Source organism: Hypanus sabinus, chromosome 4, assembly GCF_030144855.1.
Source record: "Hypanus sabinus isolate sHypSab1 chromosome 4, sHypSab1.hap1, whole genome shotgun sequence".
In the NCBI taxonomy this organism is placed as follows: domain Eukaryota; kingdom Metazoa; phylum Chordata; class Chondrichthyes; order Myliobatiformes; family Dasyatidae; genus Hypanus; species Hypanus sabinus.
The window spans coordinates 30,315,149-30,340,174 of NC_082709.1; the positions used below are offsets into that span (position 1 = coordinate 30,315,149).

Sequence of the window (25,026 nt, forward strand, 5' to 3'; positions counted from 1 at the left end):
TACACCGCTCAGCCAAATTTTCATTCTCCCTCCTGTATGTGGAATCATCACATTTGATACAGCCTACAATAGTAATGTTATCAGTAAACTTGTATATGGTGTTGGAGCTGTACTTGGCTACACAGTCATAGGTGTAAAGTGAGTAGAGAAGGGGGCTAAGTACGCATCCCTGTGGTACCTTGTGCTGATGGAGATTGTGGAGAAGATGTTGTTGCCAATCTGAAATGACTGGGGTCTGCAAGTGAGGAAATCCAGGATCCAACTGCTCAAGGGGGTATTGAGGCACAGGTCTTGGAGCTTACTGATTTGTTTTGAGGGGATGATGGTGTTAAATGTTGAGATGTAATTGATAAAGAACATTCTGATATATGTAACTTTGCTATGTAGATGTTCCAGGATTGAGTGAAGAACCATTGAGATAGCATTTGCTGTAGACCTATTGTTTTGGTAGGCGAACTGGAACGGATCCAAGTCGCCACTCAGACAAGAGCTGACATCCTTGAACACCAGCCTCTCAAAAAACTTCATCACTGTGGATGCAAGTGCCTCTGGGCTATAGTCACTTAGGCAGTTCACAATGCTCTTCTTGGGCACCAGTATAATTGAAGCCAGCTTGAAGCAGGTGGGTACCAGACATAGAGAGATTGAAGATATCCATGAACACAGGTGAACTAGTTGATCAGCACAGGTCTTCAGCACTCAGCCAGGTACTCAGTCTGGACCGGATGCTTTCCTTGGAGTCACTCTCTTAAAGGGAGACCACACGCCATCTTCAGATACTGAGATCAAAGTGTCATTGGGAGACATGGGGGTGTGCAATGGCTCCTCCCTGTTCTGGTGATCAAAGTGAGCACAGAAGGCATTGAGGTCATCTGGAAGCAAAGCTCTGCTGTCCCGTGTCACAAGATTTAACTTTGCAGGACATTCAAACCCTGCCACAACTGTTGAGCCATTGTTGATTCCAGTCTAGTCCAGATTCAGCACTTCACCTGAGAGATTGTTTTCTGGACATTATACCTGCATCTCTTGTGGCATTCCTGATCTGGCTCTCCACAGATTCTAGGTTTCATTGTTCATCCAGGGCTTGACTGGGGAAAATCCTGAATGATTTTGTGGGCACACACACATCCACGGATGTTTTAGACATTAGACAATAGGTGCAAAAGTAGACCATTCGGCCCTTTGAGCCTGCACCACCATTCTGAGATCATGGCTGGTCATCTACTATCAATACTCGGATCCTGCCTTGTCCCCATATCCCTTGATTCCCCTATCCATAAGATACCTATCTAGCTCCTTCTTGAAAGTATCCAGAGAATTGGCCTCCACTGCCTTCCGAGGCAATGCATTCCAGACCCCCACAACTCTCTGGGAGAAGTTTTTCCTTAACTCTGTCCTAAATGACCTATCCCTTATTCTCAAACCATGCCCTCTGGTACTGGACTCTCCCAGCATCTGGAACATATTTCCTGCCTCTATCTTGTCCAATCCCTTAATCTTATATGTTGCAATCAGATCCCCTCTCAATCTCAATTCCAGCGTGTACAAGCCCAGTCTCTCTAACCTCTCTGCGTAAGACAGTCCAGACATCCCAGGAATTAACCTTGCGAATCTACGCTGCACTTCCTCTACAGCCAGGATGTCCTTCCTTAACCCTGGAGACCAGAACTGTACACAATACTCCAGGTGTGGTCTCACCAGGGCTCTGTACAAATGCAAAAGAATTTCCTTGCTCTTGTACTCAATTCCCTTTGTAATAAAGGCCAACATTCCATTAGCCTTCTTCACTGCCTGCTGCACTTGCTCTTTCACCTTCAGTGACTGGTGAACAAGTACTCCTAGATCTCTTTGTATTTCTCCCTTACCCAACTCTACACCGTTCAAATAATAATCTGCCTTCCTGTTCTTACTCCCGAAGTGGTTAACCTCACACTTATTCACATTAAACATCATCTGCCAAGTATCTGCCCACTCACTCAGCCTATCCAAGTCACCCTGAATTCTCCTAACATCCTCGTCACGTCACACTGCCACCCAGCTTAGTATCATCAGCAAACTTGCTGATGTTATTCTCAATGCCTTCATCTAAATCGTAAACAGCTGTGGTCCCAATACCGAGCCCTGTGGCACTCCACTAGTCACCACCTGCCATTCCAAGAAACACCCATTCACTGTTACCCTTTGCTTTCTATCTGCCAACCAGTTTTCTATCCATGTCAATATCTTCCCCCCAATGCCATGAGCTCTGATTTTACCCACCAATCTCCTATGTGGGACCTTATCAAATGCCTTCTGAAAATCGAGGTACACTACATCCACTGGATCTCCCTTGTCTAACTTTCTGGTTACATCCTCGAAACCTGGTTACTTCCAGGTTTTAACCCTGGCGTAGTCGCTCAGGTCCTCAGATGAGTTCTTTATTCAGCCTAGTCCACTGACTCAAGGCAATCCTCAAGTTGCTATCATAGATATCATACATTAAGTCTCTGAATTTGCAGCTGCATCTTTAACTAAATTGACACTTACATTTTGGCTTCTCCAGCTGAAAAACTGAATTGATTTGACTAGTAAATGTTGCTGGCTGGGTGTTTTTGGCAACATGTTATATGTCAAAAGAAAAATGGTAAATATACAATTCAGTGTTGGTTTCATTTGGCAGCGACTTCAGCCAAATCTCTTCTAAACTCACCACTTACATGATTTGTTATTCTTACATTTTTACTCATAATAGTTCCTTTCTAAAATATTTGATATATGCAGTCAAAACAATGTAACATTGTACTAATCAAGCAAGCAAGGCAATATTGTACTAAGCAACATTGGAGGAAAATGTTGTTTTACAATCAAAATCACTTTTCAAATGGGAATATTAACATCAGTGACTAATGTGATCTTAAAGCTCAACAAAGGTTTTGTTAATTGTCTGTATGTCTCCCAGAGAACCACAGATTTGATCACTTATACACCACCTTACCCTGAATAAAGCGATGCTCCTTGTTAAATATGATTAACACTGGTGCACCTCAGGGGTTTGTGCTTAGCCCACTGCTCTACACTCTATAAACACATGACTGTGTGGCTGGGTATAGCTCAAATACCATCTATAAACTTACCGACGATACAAGCATTGTAGGTAGATTCTCGGATGGTGATGAGAGGGTGTACAGGAGTGAGATATGCCAACTAGTGGAGTGGTGCCACAGCAGCAACCCGGCACTCAGCATCAGTAAGATGAAAGAACTGATTGTGGACTTCAGGAAGGGTAAGACGAAGGAACACATACCAATCCTCATAGAGGGATCAGAGGTGGAGAGAGCGAGTAGTTTCAAGTTCCTGGGTGTCAAGATCTCTGAGGATCTAACCTGGTCCTAATGTAGTTATAAAGAAGGCAAGACAGCGACTATACTTTATTAGGAGTTTGAAGAGATTTGGCATGTCAACAAGTACACTCAAAAATTTCTATAGTTGTACTGTGGAGAGCATTCTGACAGGCTGCGTCACTGTCTGCTATGGAGGGGCTACTGCACAGGATTGAAAGAAGCTGCAGAGGGTTGTAAATTTATTCAGCTCCATCTTGGGTACTAGCCTACAAAGTACCCAGGACATCTACAGGGAGCAGTGTCTCAGAAAGATAGCGTCCATTATTAAGGACCTCCAGCACCCAGGGCATGTCCTTTTCTCATTGTTACCATCATGTAGGAAGTACAGAAGCCTGAAGGCACACACTCAGTGATTCAGGAACAGCTTCTTCCCCTCTGCCATCCGATTCCTTTAAATATATTTTTTATTCTTTTTAAAAAAAAACAACAAACAAACAAAATACAGCACATCCACAAAAACCACAACCTAAACAAAATCAAATGAAATATTGAGCAGCAGAAGGGAGAAAAATATAAAGGCAAAAGTAAACATACACAGCAGAGGTGCACTGCACCAAAAAACCTCAGTCCTCACCCCGTAAGAAAGTCCAATACAGGGCCCCATATCCTTTCAAAGATGTCCTCTGTCCTCATTACATAGTCTCAGTCTCTCCAAATGTAAAGTATTTGCCAGTTCTCTTAGCCATAGATCGTATGTAGGCACAGAGTCCATTTTCCACTTTAACAGGATTAACTTCTTAGCAATCACCATTCCAAACAATACAGCCATTTTTTCATACTTAACGGCTGAAGATAGGGAGCTTGTTGCTCCAAGGATGGATATGACCAGCTCCAGTTCCCACTGCTTCCCATAAGCCTCAGAGAAACAGTGAAAAATACTTTTCCAGTATGCATAAAGCTTACAACATGACCAGAATGAATGTGACAAGTTACTGTTCTCAGATTTACATCTATTACAAACTGGTAAAACATCAGGATAGAAGCTTGTATAGAACTGACAAAGGAGGTCTGGGATGAGTGTTTAAAGAGTATACATGATTGTTCGGTAAATGTCAGACACAGACTTGTACAGTTTAAAACAACACAGACTCCATTATGCCATCCGATTCCTAAATGGACATTGAATCTTTGAACACTACCTCACTTTTAAAAAAATTTACAGCATTTCTATTTTTGCACATTAAAAATCTATTCAATATACATAATTGATTTACTTGTTTATTTATTATTTATTCCCCCCCCCCTCTCTCTCTCTCTCTCTCTCTCTGCTAGATTATGTATTGCATTGAACTGCTGCTGCTAAGTTAACAAATTTCACGTCACATAATGGTGATAATAGACCCGATTCTGATTAGTCAGCCCCGAGGCCATTTTAGGCAAAGGGTGGTGACACCTCTACAGCAGCCAAACCAATTTGATGCCAGGCGTCCTCCTGGCATCTGTAATCAAAAGTAATCTAGACCTCTGCTGACACAAATTCCATTTGAGGTACTGCATGCAAGCTGCTACTGATTTAAATACTATTTTAACTAGTCTCTGGGTGGCATCCATTAGAAGCTTTGTCAATCATTAGGAGCACAAATTTTGTAAACAGATGAGCTTGCAAGTGTAAGGTAATGCTACAAAATGCTCATTGTTGCTTTCTTCCTTCTCTAAATAAGAAAAGCACTAAACTCTAACCAGGCTGGGGTCTTCCCTCATTCTACCTAATGAAAGCTAGTAGTTGACTGGAGGAAGCAGTTATGCTGGGGAGAATGTGGTTATTGTAATTATTCCTCCTACTGAATACAGTCAGCACATGTGGGGAAAAAAAGTCAAATTCCTGAAAAGAACATTTTTCTTACCATAAAATATGGAAAGTGGAATTTCAGCTTTTTATGGTTTCCAGCTGTTGCCCTTCACGCTGGAAAGTCAAATTTAGCCATTGGTTTCTCAAGTGTATTCAGTGAGTACTAAATTTGTTATATTATTGTTTATGTGAACAGATGACAAAGGGTTGGACAGCAACAGGAATTCAGATCTTTACTTGGAGGATTTAGTTGCTGATTATTATGAAAAAGCTACCAGCATGACAGATGTTTCCACGAACTACCTTCGAGATAACGCACACACGCGAGTCAATCTTCTCAACAACAATATTGCCAAAGGACCCTGTGCTCTCTGTGGCATGGGAAGTTCCCGAAGAGAGACAGTGTATGGATGCCTTGAGTGCTCCTTCAATGGACAGAAATATGTGAGACTGCATGTGGTGCCGTGCTTTGATCTGTGGCACAGAAGACTGAGATAATATGCATCGTTTGCCTGGGTTGGGTCTCTTACAGTAGTAATATCCGTTAATAATATTGATTTTCTTAACAAAGCAAATTTCAGCATGCATATGCACAATCTCACAAGTTTTAAAATTGTAAACCATTTCATGTAAAGGACATTGTTGTGACACAAGAGAGATTATAGTAGCAAAATATTATTACTAACAATGCTACTTATTTTCTACAACTCTACGACTAATATGAGAAGGCACAGTTTTAAGGTGCTTGGAAGTAGGCACAGAAGAGATGCCAAGGTGAGTTTTTTTTTTAAAAAACGCAGAGCGTGGCAAGTGTGTGGAATGGACTGCCGGCGATGGTGGTGGAGGCAGATACAACAGGGTCTTTTAAGAGACTCTTGGATAGGGACATGGAGCTTAGAAAAATAGAGGGCTATAGAAAACCTTAGGTAATTTCTAAGTAAATACATTCGGAACAGCATTGTGGGCTGAATGGTCTGTATTGTGCTGTAGGGTTTCTATGTCTCTTAATAAATGATAATGTGACTTAATAGAGATTTTTCACTGTAGATTTGAGGCTCATCATAAACTAGGTTATTAAATTCATTAAAAGGTATCAAATTGCTAATACACAAAGGTTTTCTAAGTTAAGATAAACCTACCAATTGATGTGGTTCTTAGTTTCAATCTAGGCATAGTGCCATTCTTCAACAAGATGCTTTCAATTCTTTGCTCATTGCTTACTATCTGGTACTTCAAAATTAATTTGAATTTATCAGTGGTGTATGGTGCATTTCATACATGACTATATTCTTAAGCTGAGCAAGCATACTACAAAAATGTGCCCATGAGTTCCATTGTGCTATATTACCGCAGTAGTGATTTTAAAACACTGCAACCAAGGGAATTTGTGGATGCTTGGAGGTACTCTTGAGCTCAAGGAATTTTCCTTGGTACTCTGGTTGCCTCCAGCATCTCAAAGACATGTTAGTTGCAAGGTCCATTGGCGATTGTAAATAACTCCCAGAAAGCGGGAGGACCAGAGTGGTGTTAATGGGAGGTGGGGCCAGGGGATGGGCAGAGACAGACGCTGAAACAGAGAGGCAGAAACAGATAGAGGGAGAGACAGGGAGGAGGTTGACACGAGGGACAGAAAGGGAGATGGGGGAATGGAAAGGGAGCCTACCAGGAACAGAGGGAGAGAGAGACCAACAGAGATGAAGAGGAAGATTTATGAGATTGCGCCAAGGTACCATAGACTCACCTCTGCTTTTAGACCACAAGACATAGCAGAATTAGCCATTCAAGTTAAGTCTGCTCCACCATTCCAGAGACTGATTTATTATCCTTCTCAACCCCATTCTCCTCTCTTCTCCCTGTAACCTTCGACGTCCTTACTAATCAAGAACCAATCAACCACCGCCTTAAGTATGCCCAATTACTTGGCCTCCACAGCAGTCAGTGGTACTGAGTTCCATGGATTCACCACACTCTGAAGAAAGAAATTCATGGTTTTCTCTGTTCTAAAGGGACCTCCTTCTAATCTGATGCTGTGCCCTCTGGTCTTGGACTCCTCCACCATAAGGAACATCTTCACCACATCCAGCAGCAGCTCCTGACCATCTCTCCATACTCTTCTAGCCTTCCCTGCTCCACACACATAATCCCACTGACCTTATCCATCCAACCCTCCCTACCCTATGTTGTACCTGCAGAGATCACCTGTGGACAACGTAGCCGCACCTCAAAATGGTACAATCGCCCACAACATTTACTTACTTTGATAGAGTCTCTAGTTTTAGATGGAAAATGAAAGAATTTTGCACCAGCAGTTAACCCAAGTTTTAAAACTTGCAGTGGAAGTAATCATGTGCACAAATACCAATAATTTTCTAAATATAGGAGTCCAAAGCCAGATTTGGATAACAAATGATCTACAGTGTAAATCTTATTTCCTTACACTTGTGTTTGACCTATTGGAAAGTTGGAGATTTGTGTAAATTAAGATCTGCCTTTCAAAAGTCAGTCATAAATGCAGTACAGTAAGTCATGAGATTCTTCCATTTTAATCTAGCAAACTTCTGGAAAATTGAACCACAAAAGATTAATACAAACTTTATCAGAAGACTTCTTACTTTGTTGTATAACTAATTCAATATTTATACTGTATAATAAATCCATTTTCACATGTCGTTGACAAGAGGTCAATGATATTTTATTTCACTATTTTTAATCTATCATCTTGAACCATCTGAAATGCTGATTATACCAAAAGACAATATTAGTAAATGTGGAGAAATGCAGCAGAAATTCAGTGGTATTTCAGCAAACATACTAAACAATTTAATATTTTTAATATTTTTCCACAACATTTAATTTGGATTTCCAAATGTCTCTTTGATGCATGTTATTTGTTTTATTTAATCTGCTTGAAAGTATATTTAATTTTCTCTCGGCCTATCATCCTCTGTCTACAAGTCTATTCTGTAAGATCCAGTAGCATGTCTTTAAGGTGACACACTTGCAAAGCCATCTCCCTCATACAGGAAGGAGCCCAAAATATGTCCCACCACATTTCTGAATGACGGGTTCCTAGCCTTCTCCTAGAAACACTTCCAGATATACCCACTTTGTAGTTAAACCTCAGCTTAACCTTCTGTGACAAGGTTGTGGCCTTCTTGGAGTTATGTTCATTGGCTTGCATCAAACTAGACAGATGTTGTCACTTAGCATATCAAACATGGTCACAGGTTATAGGCAATCAATAGTCTCTGTGATACTTTTGTGATCAAGAGTTTTGTGTACTTATGGTATTTCTGTACTCAGAGTCAACCTTGACAACATTATTGTTCTGTCTGAACATTCAGAGGCATCTGTCACTGTAAGTATGTAATTCAAAGGAAACATCTTCAACCCAAAATAGTGAAGGAAACAATATCATTGTAACTTTGGAAATTGTATCAGGTTTAACTTTCATTTTAATGGTATAAAATGTGTTGTACCTTTGGCTTTTACCTAGAATGTCTCCATGAGAATGCCTGTTTGTTGTGCTGAATAAAGAATTCTGTACCACCAACTTCAGTGTCTCTCCAGTGACTTTGACAACAGTCACAACAGTCTTCACTCAGAAGATATCCTAAATGCTAAAAAAGGGAAGAAGGGTCTTGGCCAGAAACATCGACTGTTTTACTCTTATCCAGATGCCGCCTGGCCCGACCAAGTTCCTCCAGCTTTTTGTGTTGCTAAAAAAACTGCAACAGATGCAAAACATCAAAGACAATAAACACTATTCAGTCCACTTTTATTCAGTGTGTGAGGACTGACTTAGTTTTTACTGCTTATCCTCAAATGTGCTCAAACTGCAAGTCTACTTTTGAGGTAAATTAACTTTACAGGTCAGTTTGTAATCAGCCACAGAACTTCAGGCCTAGGGTCTCATAAAGAACTGTCTGAGGATAGAATATATCCTTCCCTCAAAGACATTAATGGCCCCAATGGTAAATTCATAACTGGACTAAGTGTTAGACAATTAAATAAGTACTGCCCAATATTTAATAATAGAGCATTAATTTTAAAAAGAATTTCTTATATTTCTTACTGTAATTTATAGGATTTGTTATGTATTACACTGTACTGCTGCCGCAAAATAATTTCATGTGTCAGTGATGTTAAATCTTTCATAATCTAGTGAATAATGGAACTATTTAAGATCTAATTTATATTTCGGAATCACATGCTCTTAGCAACAATGCTGCTTTTCTGTCGTGCAGATAAAAAAATTAACAGGATATAATCATAAACTCACAATCAATTATCAGCATAATTATCATGTAATATCCTTATGTAATGATGCAAAATGATTAAAAACAGATTGAGAAACTAGATGCCATTTGCCACCCAACTAACTTTCATAACCTGTTCAAAGCCTGTATTTGTTTTTGACATTCCCAACTGGCCCATAATAATTCAAGACTGCAGTCAGATTGGACCAATTGAGTTGTTTACCTATTTCAATTTATTTACACTGAAAGTACAATGCAAAATATCATTAGTATTTTACCACCTATTGATACATTACCTTAAAAAAGGGAACTGTGTGGGTGATCTCGTTATCAGTATAGTGGATTCCGGTTAATTGGACCATTAGAAACATAAAAAACCTACAGCACAATACAGACCCTTCGGCCTACAAGGTTGTGCCGAACCTGTCCCTACCCTAGAAATTACTACGCTTACCTATAACCCTCTATTTTTCTAAGCTCCATGTCCCTATCTAAAAGTCTCCTATTGTATCCGCCTTCATCACTTTTGCTGGCAGCCCATTCCACGCATTCACCGCTCTTGGAAAACTTAACGATTTCACTACTTCAACAAGTTGGGCACTACAAAGAATTTGAAGATCTCGACTATCACCTTGAATATTACCTTTGGTCCCCACGGGAAACTCAGCTCTCACCTGTGGCTCCAAGTACTGTATCTGTCTGTATGCCGCAGCAGCCACAGCCTGGTACACGGCTTCGACAGGCGGCTAAATCAGGTGAGGGTAACCGGTGGGTCTCATACCCCGGTGTCCTAGCATGCAAAGTAGTCAGCTCCAGCGGTCTGGGCGGACGAAAACTAAATTAATATCCGACGGCCAGGAAGACGGTTCAGCAACACGACACGGAGAGCAACGACCCGACGAGGCGCAGAAAAAGTCACGGTCATCCACTGCAGCCAGGGAAGACTCCAGTCCTGATGTCTACTCGTCCCACTGGGCCCGGCCTTCTGAGGTCCAGAGTGGAATTGCCCCAGCTCTTCCCACTCCACCACACAGGTTTCCTGTCATCGTCCGGTACAACGGACAACCAGTGCGCTAATTTGTTCCGTATTTAATCCAAATACACAATTTGGTACTCAATTAAATGGTAGTTTTTTAAAAAAATATACCTTTTTAAAACTATTTCTTAGAAGCTTCGGCTAACTGGGACAGCCACTTAATTGGGCCGAAATGTACTGGTCCAATTATGCGGAATCCACTGTTATTCGAAAACGAACCCCCTTCAATGCTCTTCCCAATCGCTGCGAGCCGGCACCACAACCTACTCATATAGCCAAGACAAACTTAAAATCCTCAACCGAAAGAAAAGAGCCAGGTACACTGAAAGTCCCTCGCCCGTTTCCAATGGACGAGCGTCTCTAGGGTAATTCCCAACTGCAACCGCCGTACCAATCAACCCCCGAAAATCTACAGGCCCAGCCCGGGAATCCCGCCACCGAAATAAACTCGGTCATGGCGAGCGGAGCTCCTCAAGCCAAGTGCGATTACTTGAAGCACACCGGCTCCGACGCTGCCCGAAACTCCATGAACCTTGCTGACCCGAGACAACGGGAGAGAACCGCACGCAACAGCGACCAGGATTCAAACAAGGCACAGGGAAAGCAAGCAGGCCTCTCATTAGCTACTAAATAGGAAGGCTGGGTGAAGTTAAAGGAATTCTATTTAAGCTATTGTTCTTTAAAGGTAATCTTTACACACTGAAGGCAACGTCCAAAAAAAAACAGCGATATCAGGGTAACATTAACAATCACGAAAATTTACGGGCTGTTGAGCGAAAAGGAACCGGAATATTTCCTGGATTTTACATTGTAAATGTTCACCCTGCAAACGCAAGGAGTTAAGAACATGTTTTCAGGATCTGGGTTGCATTAACAAGGTCAGCTTTTATTAATAAACTGAATGGCAGGTTTTAATTCGGGAGCTATAAGAACTTTCTGAGATGTAGCTGAACAACCGTAAATTTAAATAGTTCCAGGGATAAGTGATCTTTTTTTAAACTGGAAAGAGTAAAATTGTTTTCCATAGAGAACAATGAGGGAATTTGATGTAAATGTCCTACAAAATTATGACTAATTTGTATTATGTAGGTTGAGAAGCCGTTCTACGCAGCTTGAGATCACGCAAACTGTTGCTTTTTCTTGTCAAGTGTTGGCAGACCAACATACGGAGCGTTACCAGTGTACTGAGTGGAGTGTGGAACAGAGACAGGAAGTATACCCTCTAACTTCACCCCCCTCAAAAAAAAAACTCATAATATCAATAAGTCTTATGCTTTTCAGAAAGTCACCCACACTCATATACATTACTATGGCAGTGACATCCTCAAACTTTCCATGTTAAATTGTGTCTATACAAAAGATCTTAATTTACCAATTAGATGTTTCCTTTGCACCTCAGAGGAACTGCAGTCAAACAACATGTGCTGAACTTTATTTCTTAACAAGTGCAGTCCCTACAAATGCCAGTATCATGCATATTAATTCTGAACAGGGAATTATGTCCAATACATAAAAATTACATACAACTTCTTTGCTCCTTTTATACCCATCTCCCAGTTGAGTTCCTCTGAATTTTGTATAAATGCAGTTGTTTCTTTTCCTTATTCCAACTTTGTTGCCATAGACTTTTAATTATAACTTTCATCTCCCTCCTCGCACCAGTACATTTATATCCTTAATTTTAAGTGATTACTTGGCAAGAATGTCTGCCACCTCATTTACTTCAACCTCAACACGGGCAGGAACCCATATGAAATGTATACAAATGCAGCCTCAAGACATCTGGCCTACAATTTGAAATCCCTGTTTTAATAGATGTCAAAAACAGAGAATGAATCAGAGCCCAGAAGTATATAATCAGGGTGTACTTCTTCCATCCATTCCAAGGCTAAAATGATAGCAACCATCTTAATCATTAATACTGATATTTTGTCTGATTACTTTTCTTAATAGTCACCTGAAATGCCTCAGCAACCTGTTAATGGAAGTTCTGAATCATTTGCGTAGCTACGTAAGAATCCATATTTGATTTGCATATATTGCTGAACTTCCTGTGCCAGTGATAAAGATCTTCCCCTAAAGGCCCAAATCAACCACAGATAAAGTAAAAAGCCATGGAGGAGTGACGGGAGGAGTACACTGAGACCATGATCTACATTGAACAACCCAAGATTTTGTGCCCATTCATTCATTTCCTGCTAATGTTGCCAATTTTGGATGACCAACTTTCTGTCTTACGTTAACCCAATAAATAATTGCTAACTGTAACCTGTGTGGGTGTAAAGGTACCTTATCCATTTCTACCAGTAATGCCGAAATTGAGGATGATTTAATAGCACCACAACACAATCTCAATGCTTGAGCTTGAACTTTACCCTGGGGTTTAGTTGCTGGGGAAGCTGACCCATGAGCAACATATCCATAATCAAAGACAGATCTGATTAAAGCAATGTACATTTCTTTAAGTGATCTCTGACCCACAGCCCAGTCCCACACAACTAAGCACCTGAGCACATGAGGGATTTTTTACACTTAGAACCATAGAACATTACATCACAGAAACAGGCCTTTTGGCCCTTCTTGGCTGTGCGGAACCATTTTTCTGCCTAGTCCCACTGACCTGCACCTGGCCCATATCCTTCCATGCACCTCTCATCCATATATCTGTCAAAGTTTTTCTTAAATGTTAAAAGTGAGCTCACATTTACCACTTCATCTGGCAGCTCATTCCACATTCCCACCACTCTCTGTGTGAAGAAGCCCCCCCCTAATGTTCACTTTAAACTTTTCCCCCTTCACCCTTAACCCATGTCCTCTGGTTTTTTTCTCCCCTAGCCTCAGTGGAAAAAGCCTGCTTGCATTAAGAATTCTCTAGAATTTTATTCACATGCACCTTCCATGTTAGTCTTGCAACTGTCCACTGTTAGAAACTTTAATACAGACTCTTGTTTAAGAGATTTACCATATAACTTGTAATGTTTCTTTTAGAAAAACAAATACTTTTAATCTTTGTAACAGAAAATTTAACCCCACTCCCCCACCAACATCCCTATTCCTCTACTTCTTCAATAGCTGCCTGCATTTTCTTAACAATAACATTTCATTAATCGTATTGAAAACGAGAGGGCTACTCCTCATGAAGTCCTATTTGCTTTCTTATATTCTTGAGAAAATGTTGTTCCCACCCCAACTTATATCTTCCCATCACATAAAAAATCTTGATTCCAACTGAACGTTCTACCATCTATTCCACCTTTTCCAGCTTAAGCATCAACTCTTGTGTCCATAACGTATCATAAGCTTTCTTTCCATCCAAGAAAAATGCTACCACTGATACCTTATTAACTTGGGCCTTACAATTATCAGATTCCAAACTCAACACCAAGTCCATGGTTATTCTCCTTTTATGAAATCCAGACTGGTACACAGCTAATTTTTCACTACACAAAATAAAAAACCTTGCTATAACCATTCATTCCGTTATCTTACATACATGTGAACTTAGTTAAATAGGTTTATAAGTGGAAAGAACTGATTGATCCTTACCAGCTTCCAATATAGAGATAACAATCACTAATTTCCAGGAAGTAGGAAGTCATTCATCAACCAATATTGTATTAAACAATTTCAAAATCAACATAAGCTTTGAATCTCATAACTGTGTAATCATATTAAAACACACAATCTTTTCCAGGTGATGTCTGACCAGCACCATTAATAGCTCTTTTAAGTTCAGCCAATGCAAATTCAACATCCAAACTGGAACCAAAGCAGTTGCTTGCCCAAACAGTCTTTCTATAAGACCTCTCTCCTTTACTTAAATTGGCCAAACTATGTACCCTGACATATGTTTTTGCTAATAATTCTGTCTTTTCAGAGTCAGTAACTGCAACTTCTCCCCCCCAAACAAAACCAGTAATGTATCAGGTTTTCTTAGACTCAACTTCCCTCATTTTCTGTATCGTACCCTAACTTCCCCTACCTAGATTTCTTCCACAATGCTATCACTGCATGTTCTCCAATACATTGTCTTTCCCCTTCTCACTTCTTTCCTGACTGACTTGAGCTTGTTTATATTGTATGAAAGATGAATACAAGTAACTTTCCTAAAAGCTTTAGAGCATTGAGAGGAAGTGTGGCGGCGGCCATTTTCAAATTGTCCAATTGCGTGTCAGATCGGAGTTCTGAGAGGCGGGACTGTGCAGGCGAGTGAGGAGGCCTGGGAAGGCGGGAAGATATAAAAAGAATGCAGCCTTAAGAAGCGGGCAGCGGAGTGTGCCGGGAGCAGAGTGTAGGCTTGGGCTCAGGGGGCTTAGGAGGAAGAGGGCACAGTAGGCTTATCTTTTAGTTCTTGTTATTGTCAGTTATTTGGGAAGTATGAGTGTGAGGGCAGCTTGTTGTTCTCGGTGTCAGAAGTGGGAGGTCCTGGAGTCTCCGAGCCTCCCGGACATCCACATCTGCGCCAGGTGCGCCGAACTGCAGCTCCTGAGGGACCGAGTTAAGAAACTGGAGCTGCAGCTCGATGACCTTTGCCTGGTCAGGGAGAGTGAGGAGGTGATAGAGAGGAGTTACAGGCAGGTGGTCACTCCGGGGCCACAGGAAGCAGATAGGTGGGTCACAGTCAGGAAGGGGAAGAGTCAGGTACTAGAGAGTACCCCAGTGGCTGTACCCCTTGACAATAAGTACTCATGTTTGAGTACTGTTGGGGGGGACAGCCTACCTGGTGGAAGTGACAGTGGCCGGGCCTCCGGCACAGAGGACAGCCCAGTAGCTCAGAAGGGTAGGGATAGGACCATAGTAATAGGGGACTCGATAGTCAGGGGCTCAGACAGGCATTTCTGTGGAGGTGATCGGAGTCCCGGATGGTAATTTGCCTCCCTGATGCCAGGGTTCGGGACGTTTCTGATCACGTCCAAGATATCCTGAAGTGGGAGGGTGAGGAGCCAGAGGTTGTGGTACATGTAGGTACCAATGACATAGGTAGGAAAGGGGAAGAGGTCCTGAAACGAGAGTATAGGGAGTTAGGAAGGCAGTTAAGAAGAAGGACCGCAAAGGTAGTAATCTCGGGATTACTGCCTGTGCCACGCGACAGTGAGAGTAGAAATGGAATTAGGTGGAGGATGAATGCGTGGCTGTGGGATTGGAGCAGGGGGCAGGGATTCAAGTTTCTGGATCATTGGGACCTCTTCTGGGGCAGGCGTGACCTGTTCAAGAAGGACGGGTTACACTTGAATCCTGGGGGGACCAATATCCTAGTGGGGAGGTTTACTAGGGCTACAGGGCAGACTTTAAACTAGTAAGATGGGGGGGGGGCGGGAATCAATTTGAGGAAACTATGGGAGAGGAGGTTAGTTCACCAGTAGAGCAAGTAAAGAGACAGTGTGTGAGGGAGGAAAGGCAGGTGATGGAGAAGGGATGCACTCAGCCCAAAGATGTAGGGGAGAAGAAAGAAAAGGATAATAAATTTGAATGCATTGTTAGGGATGAAAAGAGAGGAGGAGATGGAGAGTATCTTAAATGTATCTATTTTAATACTAGGAGCATTGTAAGAAAGGTGGATGAGCTTAAAGTGTGGATTGATACCTGGAATTATGATGTTGTAGCTATTAGTGAAACATGGTTGCAGAAAGGGTGTGATTGGCAACAAAATATTCCTGGATTTAGTTGCTTCAGGTGTGATAGAGTAGGAGGGGCCAGAGGAGGAGGTGTTGCATTGCTTGTCCGAGAAAATCTTATGGCGGTGCTTTGGAAGGATAGATTAGAGAGCTCCTCTAGGGAGGCTATTTGGGTGGAATTGAGGAATGGGAAAGGTGTAGTAACACTGATAGGAGTGTATTATAGGCCACCTAATAGGGAGCGTGAGTTGGAAGAGCAAATGTGTAAGGAGATAGCAGATATTTGTAGTAAACACAGGGTGGTGATTGTGGGAGATTTTAATTTTCCACACGTAGACTGGGAAGCTCATTCTGTAAAAGGGCTGGATGGTTTAGAGTTTGTGAAATGTGTGCAGGATAGTTTTTTGCAACAATACATAGAAGTACTGACTAGAGATGGGGCAGTGTTGGATCTCCTGTTAGGGAATGCGATAGGTCAGCTGACAGATGTATGTGTTGGGGAGCACTTCGGGTCCAGTGATCACAATAGCATTAGCTTCAATATAATTATGGAGCAGGACAGGACCTAGAGTTCAGAGTTTTGATTGGAGAAAGGCTAACTTTGAGGAGATGCGAAGGGATTTAGAGAGAGTGGATCGGGTCAAGTTGTTTTATGGGAAGGATGTAATAGAGAAATGGAGGTCATTTAAGGGTGAAATTATGAGGGTACAGAATCTTCATGTTCCTGTTAGGTTGAAAGGAAAAGTTAAAGGTTAGAAAGCACCATGGTTTTCAAGGGATATTAGAAAATTGGTTCGGAAAAAGAGGTATGTCTACAATAGATATAGGCAGCATGGAGTAAAGGAATTGCTCGAGGAATATAAAGAATGTAAAAGGAATCTTAAGAAAGAGATTAGAAAAGCTAAAAGAAGATACGAGGTTGGTTTGGCAAATAAGGTGAAAGTAAATCCGAAAGGTTTCTACAGTTATATTAAAAGCAAGAGGATAGTGAGGGATAAAATTGGCCCCTTACAGAATCAGAGTGGTCAGCTATGTGTGGAGGCGAGGGAGATGGGAGAGATTTTGAAAGATTTCTTCTCTTTGGTATTCACTAAGGAGAAGGATATTGAATTGTGTAAGGTGTGGGAAACAAGTAAGGAAGTCATGGAACCTATGACGATTAAAGAGGTGGAAGTACTGGCGCTTTTAAGAAATTTAAAAGTGGATAGATCTCCGGGTCCTGACAGGATATTCCCCAGGACCTTGAGGGAAGTTTGTGTAGAAATAGCAGGAGCTCTGACGGAGATCTTTAAGATGTCATTAGAAACGGGGATTGTGCCGGAGGATTGGCGTATTGCTCATGTGGTTCCATTGTTTAAAAAGGGTTCTAGAAGTAAGCCTAGCAATTATAGACCTGTCAGTTTGACTTCAGTGGTGGGTAAATTAATGGAAAGTATTCTTAGAGATAGTATTAATAATTATCTGGATAGACAGGATCTGATTAGGAGTAGCCAACATGGATTTGTGCATGGAAGGTCATGTTTGACAAACCTTATTGAATTTTTTGAAGAAGTTACGAGGAATGTTGACGAGGGTAAGGCAGTGGATGGAGTCTATATGGACTTCAGCAAAGCCTTTGACGAAGTTCCACATGGAAGGTTAGTTAAGAAGGTTCAGTCGTTAGGTATTAATGCTGGAGTAATAAAATGGATTCAACAGTGGCTAGATGGGAGATGCCAGAGAGTACTGGTGGATAATTGTTTATCGGGATGGAGGCCAGTGACTAGCGGGGAGCCTCAGGGATCTGTTTTGGGCCCAATGTTGTTTGTAATATACATAAATGATCTGGATGATGGGGTGGTAAATTGGATTAGTAAGTATGCCGATGATACTAAGGTAGGAGGTGTTGTGGATAATGAGGTGGGTTTTCAAAGCTTGCAGGGAGATTTATACCGGTTAGAAGAATGGGCTGAACGTTGGCAGATGGAGTTTAATGCTGAGAAGTGTGAGGTTCTACATTTTGGCAGGAATAATCCAAATAGAACATACAGGGTAAATGGTAGGGCATTGAGGAATGCAGTGGAACAGAGATCTAGGAATAACAGTGCATAGTTCCCTGAAGGTGGAGTCTCATGTAGATAGGGTGGTGAAGAAGGCTTTTGGAATGCTTTATAGATCAAAGCATTGAGTACAGAAGTTGGGATGTAATGTTAAAATTGTACAAGGCATTGGTAAGGCCAAATTTGGAATATTGTGTACAGATCTGGTCACCGAATTATAGGAAAGATATCAATAAATTAGAGAGAGTGCAGAGACGATTTACTAGGATGTTACCTGGGTTTCAGCACTTAAGTTACAGAGAAAGGTTGAACAAGTTAGGTCTCTATTCATTGGAGCGTAGAAGGTTGAGGGGGGATTTGATAGAGGTATTTAAAATTTTCAGAGGGATAGATAGAGTTGACGTGAATAGGCTGTTTCCATTGAGAAGTAGGGGAGATTCAAACGAGAGGACATGATTTGAGAGTTAGGGGGCAGAAGTTTAAGGGAAACACGAGGGGGTATTTCTTTACTCAGAGAGTGATAGCTGTGTGGAATGAGCTTCCTGTAAAATAGTAGAGGCCAGTTCAGTTGTGTCATTTAAGGTAAAATTGGATAGGTATATGGACAGGAAAGGAGTGCAGGGTTATGGGCTGAGTGCGGGTAGGTGGGACTAGGTGAGATTAAGAGTTCGGCACGGACTAGAAGGGCCGAGATGGCCTGTTTCCGTGCTGTGATTGTTATATGGTTATATGGTTATTCCTTCACAGCTCTTTTACATTCATTTGTCCATCAGGGAATAGCTTTTTTTAAAATCTCCCAACGATATGGGAATTGATTTCTTAGCTATGGAGTTGAGTACAGAGCTCAGGGTATTATTACTCAACTTGATATTCTCCAAAACCAAATTATCAGTAAATGTACTTTCACATAAATAAAATACATTGCAACATGTCTTTATAAAATTCCATCTGGGGATGTGAGAACCTTTCCTCTGAAACACATCTATTCTCATTGTACAGATAATGGGGAAATGGCACTCCCCACTGTTGTATCATTATACACTTCCCAGCTACATACCAGCCTAAGGTCTATAGCAGAAACTGTGTATTAAATAGATTTATCCTTGTACTCCTACCATCATTAAAACACACCAAACACTTCTCTTCCAGAACATCCTACACCACTGTCCCATTCACATTTGTGTCACTACAATCCAACATAGTATTATGAACATTAAAATCCCCACAGCATATGACCAATTTTCCTCATTTCCACCCACTTTCCAATATATCAGGTGTTAACCTTTCACAAGGATTATAAAAAAATATCTGTAGTTTACTATTCTTTCTCTAAATTTAAACCACAATTGACTGATAAACAGTCCCACTCTCCATAACTTTTGACAGAGATACCCATTCCTCCTCTGTTACTCATGTAACCTTGTATCTTAAAACTTAGAAAATATTTCATCCAGGTTTCTTGTACACATATAACATTGGGTTTATTTGGCAAATCTTCAATAAATTTCTTTAATTCTTCACCATTAGCGAGCAAGCTTCTAGCATTCCATTATAAGATTAGAAACACCATTAACAACCCTCCTTTGAAGTCTGAATATTATTTACTCCTCCTTGTAAGGCATCATTAATAATTCCCAGAGTTAATTCTTTTATCTCTAGATGTTCTTTGCAGCTTTTAATATATATTTTTCTGTCTTACTTCTGGTTTGTGCCATGCACAATTTACCAATTAAAGGATTCAGCAAATCCTTTGTTATACAATCATGAACTTCACACACCGACTTTAATCTGTCTGTATTCTGGATGTTAATAGGACCCACTGACACTTTCTGCAAAGCCTCTGCATATGATATGCTCATTTCCAGCTGAACATGCTGCAATCCCACAGCTTTCTTATGTACAGGACAGCCTGCATGAGCAGAGCTATGTTCTCCTCCACTGTTGCTACAATTTAGCCCAGGGGTCGGCAACCTTTACCACTGAAAGAGCCATTTGGACCCGTTCCCCACAGAAAAGAAAACACTGGAAGCCACAAAACCCGTTTGACATTTCAAATGAAATAACACTGCATACAACGTTTTTTTTTGCCTTTATGCTATGTATAAACAAACTATAAGGTGTTGCATTTATGAAATCGATGAACTCCTGCAGAGAAATCGAAATTACATTTCTGCATGCAACAAAAACATTTTGAACTCCGAAAAAAAGATGTTGGGTTGAAGGTTACTTTTAAGTAAAATACTCAATGTCTATTTGAGTCCTTCTTGTAATTATGAAAAACGGCGAACTTAAATTGTCCGCCAGCAGCAAACCAAAAATAACGTCAGCCAGCTGTCAACCTGAAAAATAAAAGGACTATTTCACTGAACAATGAAAAAATATGGATATACGTAAAATAATAGGCAATTAAAATATTTATCATACTTGGTTATTTGTTTTTAATAAAGTTCATGTTGGAGAACACCTGCTCACATACATATGTGGATCCAAAGATCGACAGGACTCCAAGCGCATACTTTTTAATGTTTACATAAATGTCGGGGATAGCATTCCATGTTTCGAACACAAGTTTGTCCGGTTGGAGGAGGTTTTCAATATCACTCCATTTGAGATTCTGAGCAAGAACGGCCTTCTGACGGGCAACATCTTCAAGGTCTGCTGTCAAGCGTCTAAACTTGGACACCCATATGTCTTTGTCGGCTATGTCGGCCAGTTCCATCTCAAGATCAGGTTGACTCACACCTGCCAATGCAGTCGTATTCAGTAAGGATGGATCGATGCTTTGGGGAGTGACTGGGAAGGATAATGTGTTTTTTTCCTCTCTGAAATCACATAAGCATTTCCCAAACAATGTTTGCATTGCGATGATTGCAGAATGTAAATACTCCGAATTTATCATGTCGTGAGGTTGTTTGAATTCTCTCAAATTGGGGAAGTGAGACAATGTGCCTTTCTGTAAATCTCTGGCATGCACTGTCAACTTGCGCTCGAATGCCAAAACATCCTCCAACATGTGTAGGGCTGTGCGTCCTTTCCCCTGAAGAGCTGTGTTCAGCGTGTTCAGGTGTGCTGTCATGTCTACCATGAAGTGTAGCTTTTCCAGCCACTCTGGCTGTTCCAGCTCAGGAAAGGTGAGCCCTTTGCTGCCCAGGAAAGATTTCACTTCTTCCAGACATGCGACAAAGCATTTCAGCACCTCCCCTCTTGACAGCCATCGGACTTTGTTGTGCAGCAGGAGATCAGAATATGCGCTTTCCAGCTCGTCCAGTAACAAACGGAATTGTCGGTGATTTAAACTTTTTGTCATTATTTTATTGACAATCTGAATGACAACATCCATTACTTCTGTGCATTCCGGAGGAAATGTTTGAGCGCACAGTGCCTCTTGGTGCAAGATGCAGTGAAAAGTCAGCAGCTTTCTGTCCAGCGACTTCTGCAGTAAAGCCACAAATCCCTTGTGCGCTCCTGTCATACTTGGTGCCCCATCAGTAGCTATTGACACCACGTGGGTGGTCTTTATTCCTTTGGCTCTTAAACAATTCAAGATAGCCTCACAGATGTCCTCCTCCCGAGTTTGGCCTTTTAGAGGTATCAACTCAATCATTTCTTCCTGTGGCCCGGCAGAGTTTACATACCGGCAGAACAGTGCTATTTGTTCAATATCAACTTTGTCTTTAGACTCGTCACAGGCAATCGAGTAGGCCACAGCTGAATTGATGTCTTTAATTTACTGTCTTGTGATGTCTTCTGCCATTTTTATGGTTCTGTCTTTGACAGGCTTTGCAGAGAGGGGCATATCCCTGATTTTCTGCACCATTTCACTCGTTTTTAAGGTCCATGAATAGATGTTCTGAAATCTTAATGAAAGATTCTTTTTTATATATTCACCATCTGTAAACTGCTTCCCGTGCCTGACTATTTCCTGAGCGGCAACAGAACTAGCATATGTAGTTGATTTTCCGGACTTCATCCACTTCTTGAAATGATTTTTGCTCAGATGAACCTTCCACATCAGTTCCGAAACGGCTTTTTTTCTCTCATCTCCATCCGGATATTTTTCAGGAAAGGCTGCGTGTTTATTCTGGAAATGTCTTGGGACTTTTGACTTTTTGTTGTTTGCTAGTTTCTCATTGCATATTAAGCATACCGGTAAACCAGTCTCGTCAGCAGTGAAAGCAAATGAATCTGCCCACGTATCATTAAACGTTCTGTTTTCTTCAGTCACTTTTCTTTTTTTAGAATTCTCCATAGTTAGCCTACCTTGGAACGAAAAATTAAAGAAATCGGCACTGGCGGTTGTCAGGCATTGGCAGTGGTGACGTATATTAATAGCGACAAAAAACACGTTGTATTTAGATTGTACAAGATCACCATAATCTTCAAATTTAGAATTACATTTCAAAAACGAACAAACTAACATAAAATACATTTAAATTAAATATTCATCATTTATTTTCCAAAGCCACAGGGAGCCGCAGCACAGAGATGAAAGAGCCGCGGGTTGCCGACTCCTGATTTGGCCTAATGCCTTCTCCACCACATCTGCCACTCCACTTTTAACCCTTACACACAGCTGTTACATCACCAAACTTCTGCATTGAAAATATCTCAGAGGGTGCAGCATATAGAATTGAGCCATATATCTCTTATAGCATAAATTAACCCTACCCAGCAACTTTTTTTCCAATCAAATTTAAACAACACTGATAAGCTGTCTGTTCTTACTCCACAACAAAATCCTTTTGAATATTTAGCACCCACAACTTTTCCCCGACTAAATGTATCCGTGTACCAAGTTTAAAATAATTTAGAGGCACTCCTGTAATTCCTCCCTACAGCCACTGTCAATATAATTCCTTGGTGTTAATTTCTTTCCTCCCACAGCTTTTAACCTAAAAGCTTTCTCACGTTGCTTAGCATATTTATAAAATACTAAGAATGCCTTAACTCTTAAAGGTATCTTAAAGATATCCACAATATCTCCATATGCCTTTTTCAAATCCTTCATTAATCATATCATTAGACTGATATCAGAAAACAGTCCACATTCAAAACTCTGCAATATCTTTAATTTTTCTTTCTTTCATTTAAATCCCATCTACTGCCTGTATCACTGAACAAGCCACTATAATCCTCTATCAGCTGCTTATGGGAAAAAGTTGCTGGATAGGGTTAATTTGAACTAAATGGTTTGATTCTATGTTCTCTTGAGATGTTTTCAATGCCAGAAATTGTGTACAAGGATAAAATGGTTTGTTTTTCTCTTTTTTTACAATGGACTGCTAGAATTTTGTTAGCTAATGATCACGGGATTTTAGTACTCTGTGAGGTAGTGACACAAATGTGAAATGGATGCTGGAGTAAGACTTTCTGGAGGAGAAGCATTTGGTGTGCTTGAATAATGCTCAGTAGGTAGCAGTAATGCACCTCATGTAGGTCTGCCAAATGCCTTTAGACATTACTAGAAGGCAGCCAATAAAAAGTTTGGCCATTCCACATAAACCTTTGTGTGAGTGGGTCAGTGGAGGGCAGAGATTGTGACTCTACAAGCTTTGGCAAGGAGAGGAGAATGCAAAAACCCTTCTGGTAAACTTGGTTTTGCACAATTAGAGCAGTGGAAATGGCAATCAGGCCAGTGTCGTGTGCCTCTTGTAGGATATGGGAAGATAGGGAGACCCTCAGTATCCCCGATGACTAACTTGCAGAGGTGCAACTATTTGCAGCTTCATGAAGACTGCATTGGGTAGCTAGAGCTGGATGAACCCCAGATAACTCAGGAGGTTGAAGGGTTGATTGACAGGAGAAACAGGGAGGTAGTTACACCTCAGATGCAGGACAGAGTTAACTGGGTGACCATCAGGTGAGGGAAAGGAGTTAGGCAGCTAGTGCAGGATAGCCCCGTACCCATTCCTCTCACTAACAAATATGTTGTTTTGGATACTCTTTGGGGAGTGGGAACAATCTAGCAGAGGAATACAACAACTGTCAGATCTCTGGCACTGATTCTGGCTCTCAGACTCAGAAGGGAAGGGAGAAGAGCAGAGCAAGAGTGATAGGGGATTCATTGGTTTGGGGAACAGGTAGGAGGTTCTTGTGGATGAGAATGAGGTTCCTGGATGGTATGTTGCCTCCCACGTGCCAGGGTCATCTCAAATTGAGTCTCTCTACAGCATTCTGAAGTAACATTGGCAGGAAGGGTTATGAGGTCCCGCAGTGAGTTCAAGGAATTAGGTGTTAAGTTAATGGACAAGGTCATTTGTCAATGGGCTTGCTAAAGTTCATGTAGACAAGGCCCACTGCCCATCCTTCAACTTCCCTGGTAACATCTTCAAAATACTCTACGAGACTGCTTAGAAATGACCTATCATGCACAAAACCATGTTGTCCATCCCTATTATGTCATCTCTCCAAATATTAATATATCCTGCCTCTCAGAGTAACTTCCACACTCAGGAGTGTGGTAGAACAGAGGGTTCTCGGAATACAGATCTGTAATTCCTTAAGAAGGGTGCCACAGGTAGATAGGGCTGCAAAGAGATCTTACAGCACATTGGGTTTCATAAATCAGTATAAATAGGGTAAATGCAAGCAGGCTTTTTTCAGAGGTTGGGCGAAATGAAAACCAGAGATCATAGGTTAAAGGTGAAAAGTGGCTCCAGGTGTTAGTGAATGGGACCAGAGAGAGTAAGTTTGGCACAGCCTATTTCTGACTTGTGCTCTATGAATCAAGGAGCAGGAGGCAGAAAAAGTGTGCAAAACTGCAAACACAAAAATAATAAATAATAGATGACTTATCCTATTTATATCCCTCATAATTTCATAAACTTCTATTAAATCACCCCTCATTCTCCAATGCTCCAGGGAATAAAGTCCTAAACTATTCAAACCTTCCCTATAATTGAGGTCCT

General features: G+C 41.1%; 1 protein-coding gene across 7 annotated transcripts in view; it reads left to right on the top strand.

Annotated features, from left to right (window-relative positions):
* pjvk (pejvakin) overlaps positions 1 to 9,034 on the top strand; it is a 25,892-nt gene extending 16,858 nt beyond the window's left edge. For all 7 annotated transcript variants that reach the window (XM_059966767.1, XM_059966764.1, XM_059966766.1 and 4 more), the window contains one exon: positions 5,366 to 9,034. In XM_059966767.1, coding sequence (XP_059822750.1) covers positions 5,366 to 5,667 — 302 coding nt within the window. In that variant the 3' untranslated portion in view covers positions 5,668 to 9,034. The remainder of the gene's footprint in view (positions 1 to 5,365) is intronic.
* Positions 9,035 to 25,026: the final 15,992 nt, after the last annotated feature.